This window comes from Anneissia japonica, unplaced genomic scaffold, assembly GCF_011630105.1.
Source record: "Anneissia japonica isolate Jap-2015-1 unplaced genomic scaffold, ASM1163010v1 scaffold288096_len198612_cov187, whole genome shotgun sequence".
In the NCBI taxonomy this organism is placed as follows: Eukaryota; Metazoa; Echinodermata; class Crinoidea; order Comatulida; family Comatulidae; genus Anneissia; species Anneissia japonica.
The window spans coordinates 44,899-51,840 of NW_022701639.1; the positions used below are offsets into that span (position 1 = coordinate 44,899).

The window sequence follows — 6,942 nt, forward strand, 5'->3', positions numbered from 1 at the left end:
ATAAATATAATTATATTCAAATTTTATGTCTAGAAGTGCAATTTCTGGCCATCTAGAGGTGCCATAATCACAAATTTTCTTACCTCAGCCCCAACCATGGTGGGGCTGAGGTAGTATATCTTCTATCTGTGAAAGTACCCTCCCTGGGCCCATATCGAATTCCTGGATCGGCCACTAAATTACAGCAAATATGAAATCATATTACAGTAGCTTGATGCCTATAAAATAACTTATAAAATTCACCAAACTTCGTAAAATAGCCGTAGCTTCCAGGGGCCTTCGCCGCCTGGACCCCCACCGGGTTCCCTTGGCGGCCCCCTGGCTCCCAGCCTAGATGCTTGCTTCGCTCGCATACTGGACCTTATGAAACCCCCCCCCCCCCCCCCACTTTCAAAAACGTTCCGCCGCTGTTGGAGGATGGGCTGGTCCTGAATGTACTGCAATACCAGGTCAACAAGTCCCCAGGACGGAGCAAGCTCTTGTTCCATAGCCTGGATTAAAAAATCAGTTTAATATTCGAGGGACCTATAGATCTCCACCACGATTCAGCGCACACACAGTGACTACCACTAGATTAGCCGACTCATATGCTAAGCATTCGTCTTCGTCAATCGCATTGGGCAGCAAGAGATTTTGTGAGTTATGAACTAGCGGGTTAGTAGCAGTTTTCTAAAAGTGTGCCAGTATTACCATTAATCTCAATTAAATCGCTTTGAGCAATTATACATGTACGGTTGCTATTTCAATTCTGTTTTTTTGAAGATATATTTCCCTCTGGTCCTGAATGTACTGCAATAATAATAATAATTTATTAGGAACTACACTTTTCAATCAGTGGCTCACTTCTCAATCGAAGGTGCGTCCAAAACAAAATGTACAGTAAAGTTCACAAAAAAAACTTATGCTTAGAAAAAGACAATTCAATTTTCAAAAGGGACATTAAGGAAAAGTAAAAAAAAAAGAAACTGTTCAGCCATATAAAATCAAAAGCAATCTTAAACTTAAAAAAAACTTAAGGCAAAATAAAGTGATTCAAACAATCACATGAACAATTATACAAACACCATACAAACGTACATGAAATACACATACAGTACATAAGTACATGTATATCCATACACAACTGTATACCCAGTCACATGACTGTACCGTACTCACAATTATAAACATAAAGACATACAGTACATACTGAACTCTATACTACACCACTTATCACACAAGAAGCACACATGTCAGGCCAGATAACAGAAGCATATAAAAGTAAATCAAAAGTCATAAAGTAATACAGGACTAAAATCAAAAACGTTCGTTTTTTTTTTATCTCATTTCTCTTTTCCATGCCCTTGTAGCATACCCTTTACAAAATTTGTCAAATTTTTCTTCAATTTCTTTTGGAAGATTTAGTGAAAAAGAGCCAAGAACATACATTAACTTCTGATCGGTTGTTGAATTTATAAATTGGTTCCAAATAGGCCTATTTGTATTTACTATTTCATGTTCAAGCTTTGCTAGTTCTTCCAATCTGATGTTATGGAGGGAAGGACATGAAAAAAGAAAATGTCAATTATCTTCAATTGAATAAGAGCTACAAATACAACAAGTGCCATCATTATTATCGGACCAACTTGAGATTCGTTTTTGTAACGGTAAAGTATTGGGGCGTAATCTAAAATCTGTAGTTTCAAGTAAATATCTTAATAATTGAGTAATCTGAAAGGGAAGATTTTTGATCAAGATTACTTCTCCAATCAGTACAAGCTTTTTCTTTAAGTTTATTCAAAATGAAGTTGGTCCAATACCAGGTCAACCCGTGGCCTGGACGGAGTAAGCTCGTGTTCCATAGAGTTCAAAAATCAGTTTAGTATTCGAAGCTACTCTCAATGAGCAGCGTTTCAGATATTAAGCTGAAAAGAACAGATATTACACATGATCTTTGCCAAAAGGCCGAGAAGCGATACCGTAACACAAATACCAATGCTATTAATATAAAAGAACAGCACGCTAAAATATTGGTGTTGGAAATGCAGTTTCAACTGAAAAGAACAGATACCGTATTACACATGATCTTACCCAAAAAAAAAATAGTAGATATTATTTGTATTGGCCATCTTAATCATTTATTTTACTTTGAATATCAATGCACTAGCAAACAACCCAAAGGTTGATATTTGGCTTTAGCAAATTAAAAAATAAAAAGCCTCCCTCCCTTATCACTTTACTAAAGGATAAAGGTATAGGTAGGAAAATAACCCGTAACTTGTGAAAAACCTTAGGACAAAGGCCTATTGGTTTGTTTGTTTTATTTTTTCTTTTGTAACTACTATTTATTTTGCCTTGCATGCGGTAGTAATATGGTACTATGTATCACGGTGAAAGGAATAGTATTTCTTTCTCTATTTGTGTAAATCTCTTGTAGTTTGTCCTGTTGTTTGGCTTATTATTCTTGGTTTAAGAGAAGGTATAGAGCATTTCCGTGTGTGCTTCTGCTTTTAATTCTATCTGTGATTTTATGTTTGTGATTTTACTAGCTGTACCATTTATTTTGACTTGCATCTTGTAATAGGCCTACTATGTATCATGGTGAAAGGAATATGATCGTATTTATCTGTTTGAATAAATCTCTTGGTGTTAAAATAAATATGAAAAAATTGGTGTCAGTGACTCGTTTGTTAAAATTTGTGTGGATTTATGTTGTTCGTTTAAGTTAAGTTTAAGGTTGATTGGTTTAATAATCTTGGTTTAGGAATGTATAGAATATTTTCCATGTGTATTTATGCTTTTAATTGCTTTAAATTTAATTGCTTTTCTATTTGTGAAATTTGTGTTTGTGATTTTGCTCACTTATAACATTTTATTTCATTTTTTCAGATTACAGATTTATTGCTACGCTGAACTTTAGACATGGAAGACGTTTATTTTCAATTATGTTTACAGTATAATTTATTTGTCATGTACTATATTATTTGAGGTTTAAAGCATTTAATAACATAAAACCATTTCATTCTTTTATTTCAGACACGTAGGTCACCTTTGGATGTTGGAGATGCGAAACTCGCGGCTCCCACAGTGGCGTATCTGGAAGTCTTGAAATGGGGGTGCTGATGGGGGCGCGAAAGTGAAGTGGAAGGGATCGAAGATCAGTTGAGGGGCGCTAACTCGCAAAATAAGGTGATTTCAAGTGATTTTTAACTATTTGCAAGTGATTTTCGGAAGAGTTTTTCCCAAGCCCTTGTCGAGGAGGAACAAATTATATGTAATTTTTACAGAATGCTGGATTCTCAAATACTTAAATTGTTGGAATTTCTTGGTTTCCCCGACCCCACCCACTTGTATTTATGCTGCCGTCCGTTTGGGAAAATTAGATTTCCAGTCGGCAGCATAGGGCCCCCACCCGTCTGGTAAATCCAGGCACCACCATGTTTTTAAGTTGTTCATAACATTAAATTATATTCCTTTATCATTTCAGATATATAACCGCCTGTTTGCCTAAATATGCTCTTGACCTCTGTCGTCATGGTGTTGACAGAATCCACTTACCGAATCACGGGTGTCTCCTTATCTTTTCGTCAATCTGCATGTGTCTTACAATATGCCTCGTCATCGTTTACAGGGCTAGGTTCTACCGAATTCAACTAGCAGCATGGTTTAACCATGGCATTATTTTGAATAGGCCTATCACATCAAATCAAATCTCAAAATAATAATTAAAACTAAACAACATAGTCACAGAAATTGTAACAAAATAAACAGTGACACCCAAAATACTTCCCGCAATTAAATAATAATTATAAAATAATATCTTAAAATTAACTACCGGTATTCCACAATAAATAAACAAAATGGCCAGCGCTTACACACATTACAAATACGCCTACACACTTTACAAATACGCCTACATACCGTAGATACTAAATTATCTCCTGGATCATTCAAATTTAAAAGTTTAAAAATCGATTTCCTAACAGTTTTTAACATCGGATTGTCAAGCTTGGTTTTCATATGTTACTATCGTTTTACGCTATCGCCGACAGCTTTCGGTGACTAGTCGGTGGACTAGGGGAGCCTTCCCGATTGCGTCGGGGAGTGCTAACTGTAGCAAAGATTGCACTCAGGCTGAAAACACGTGCTGTAGCGATAGTGTAGCGATTTTAAGAAAACCCGGCCTTAGCAACCAAACAGGAATTCTCTTGAATGCAGATCAAACTTAACTTTTCTTTTCTTATATTTTATTTTTATTCATTTTTTAAAATGACATTTAATTTTTAATATTTTGTATAACCCTTTAATAGGCCTACCATATGCTAACTTCAAGAAATTTAAATTCGAATTAACAGACCAAAGATATACGCTAATTTGCTGTCCACATCCAAATTATTTCTATTCATCATTATGATTTGCTTAGGCATATCCACGAATTGATCCTCCTATTTAAGGGCGTTTTGGTCTTACAATACGGTACATTACTAGTGTAGTGTGTTTCATAGACTGTACCTTTAAACCGTAATCTGTACAGGTGTATCAAAGCAAAGTATACATGCATATAATTTTTTCAAACAGTGTGGGACAATCAGGGTGGACCTACTTTGCCCGTAAATTCAAATAATGTGGACCCATTTTACACAAAAATATGAAAAATCTGGACACATTTTTCAAAAGGTGGACTCATTTTATGCATACAATTGCTTATAATTTGGACCCATTTTTAAATATGTGGACCCATTCTTCGTGGACCCATTAAAACAATTGTGTGGGACTGTCCCAAATGTCCCAATAGCTGGAAATCGGAAATACACTATATAAAAGTGTATATAGTATGAAGAGAATATTTTTTTCATATTCTATTTATTTCATCAACTATATAACACTGTGTGGTGACACCCCTGCTATTTATATAATAATAGATAGTTCAAGTTATAGGTACTGGCTTCCGCTATGGGCCACTCCACCCGATCTTTTATGACACATGAGGCGTCGAGTGTAAATTAACATTATCATTTATATACAATCCATAGTTAACGTATAATTGAAAAGGTTACTCATTGTTTACATTAGATTATAAGGCATGTTATGCCTCTTGAAATTATAAGCAAATAATTGGGTGAAAGTTGTTATTATTTATACAGGCCTTTACTGATTCAGGGCCTCCAGTTAAAGACCACTTTTGGAACCAGGGTTTTTGTGGTCTTTAGCAGCTTTGGTGTCTAATTAGGTTAATAAAGATAAAAGACATTTGTAAATTTGGACCCTCAGAAAAGAGGTCTTCAATTAAAGGTGGTCTTTAATTGGATGGGTCTTTGATTACAGGTAGACCTGTATAAGGAAATGGTAACCAACCTTATAGTTCACTAATTTAATATTATACATAACAAAAGGGTAACTAATTATGAATAAATAATGAAGAGTAACCAGAATTATTTATATATATAAGTTAACGAATTTCTTTATCTATAGTTAAAATGCTTGTATATTTCATATACAGTACCGTACTATAGATGTTTTCAAACACACACACACACACACACACATATATATATATATATATATATATATATATATATGTATGTATATATATATATATATATGATTGGACTTCAACTTCATGTATACAAAATAGATTTTACATTTCACTACATAGGCCTACATCACGTCAATATGGAATATGAGTAATAATGATTTTATTGATGCAGTATTGAATTGTTAATGTAGAATTTAAACTGATATCAAAAAATAACTTCACAAATAATTGTTGCATTTCTATATAAATATATTACAGAGCAAACAAGAATGACCTCAAAAGCATTCAGTAAAATTAAAGAAAATATTTTTCATTCTAACCTATGTATTTCAACTGAATTATCAATACCATCGTGCTTAGAAAATTTATCAACAACCTCTATAGTGTCCTCATCTTCCCCTCCAGGAGGAGGTTTATAAAGTAGTAACGAAGTGGAAAATGAGCAAAGACTAACAATTTTAAATCCTACGCCGATAAGAAGTAAATTGCGGCCCATTTCTTCGTTACTGTACAACCAACAGGAGCCCTTGTTTCCGCATTCATACTGCCACATCGTGCAGCTAGCGTCTATAGCGAGTCCAAACAGGATCGGCCCGGGGATTGTCCCTACGATAAAAGAAAAAAAATCTTAGAAAAACACTATAGGAGGGCCACAAAATGATAACGGGAAAAACAAAAAATAATAAATAATATTACCCTTATTCAGCGAATTTCTGCTAAGGTGTTAATGCGTTTTGCAACAACGGAAAAGGATAAACAAAATCATTATAAATTCTTTACAATTTTACACAATAAGCTTAATAAATTTTAAAAAGTACATACTGCACTGTATTGAAACTTTGGACCTTTTCTAATTGGTATGGTGGGGGTGAGCGTACGCACTCACCACCTCACCCCACCCGACCCCTGAATACGGGCCTGACAACACCGATTGTGGATATAGAATAGTAGAACTTTGATGTAATATTTATCGGACCTCGAAACAGTACCCAAAAACTAATTGAATCATCGATATACTAACCAAACACTCGAGCAAATATCCATTGAACTCCAAGACCAAACGAACGCTGATTATCTGGTATACATCTAATAAATACACAAATCAGTCAATTAGGTAACGTTCAAGGGTTAAACGTTAAGTTGAGTCCATATTTCTATGCATTATATATGAGTATACTCTCTGTGGTAGCATCTGCAGAAACATGTGACCTGTATTAATGTATATATATAATTATATATATATATATATATATATATATATTATGTAAAAAATTAAAATCCTTTGTTCAAATGAAGAGTAATCTTTTCATATTTCCTTAATAAAGAAACTGGTAATCTTCTTGAACTGAAATCCTTGATAATAGAACCAAATGGACGTAAGTTGACAAAAAATACAACGCATTTTAAAAATAACACAAAAGATTTAA

General features: G+C 34.3%; 1 protein-coding gene and 1 non-coding gene across 2 annotated transcripts in view; both read right to left on the reverse strand.

Moving 5' to 3' along the window:
• Positions 1-1,765: 1,765 nt before the first annotated feature.
• Positions 1,766-1,956, reverse strand: LOC117103664. Its single transcript, XR_004444632.1, has one exon. It is a non-coding gene; the product is annotated as a U2 spliceosomal RNA (small nuclear RNA).
• A 1,806-nt stretch (positions 1,957-3,762) lies between these two features.
• Positions 3,763-6,942, reverse strand: part of LOC117103657 (solute carrier organic anion transporter family member 4A1-like) — a 10,590-nt gene continuing 7,410 nt past the window's right edge. Inside the window, exons 9-10 of the mRNA XM_033244258.1 lie at positions 6,537-6,601; positions 3,763-6,121 (exon numbers count right to left, since the gene is read on the reverse strand). Of these exons, the coding sequence (XP_033100149.1) occupies positions 5,826-6,121; positions 6,537-6,601 (361 nt within the window). The 3' untranslated portion in view covers positions 3,763-5,825. The remainder of the gene's footprint in view (positions 6,122-6,536; positions 6,602-6,942) is intronic.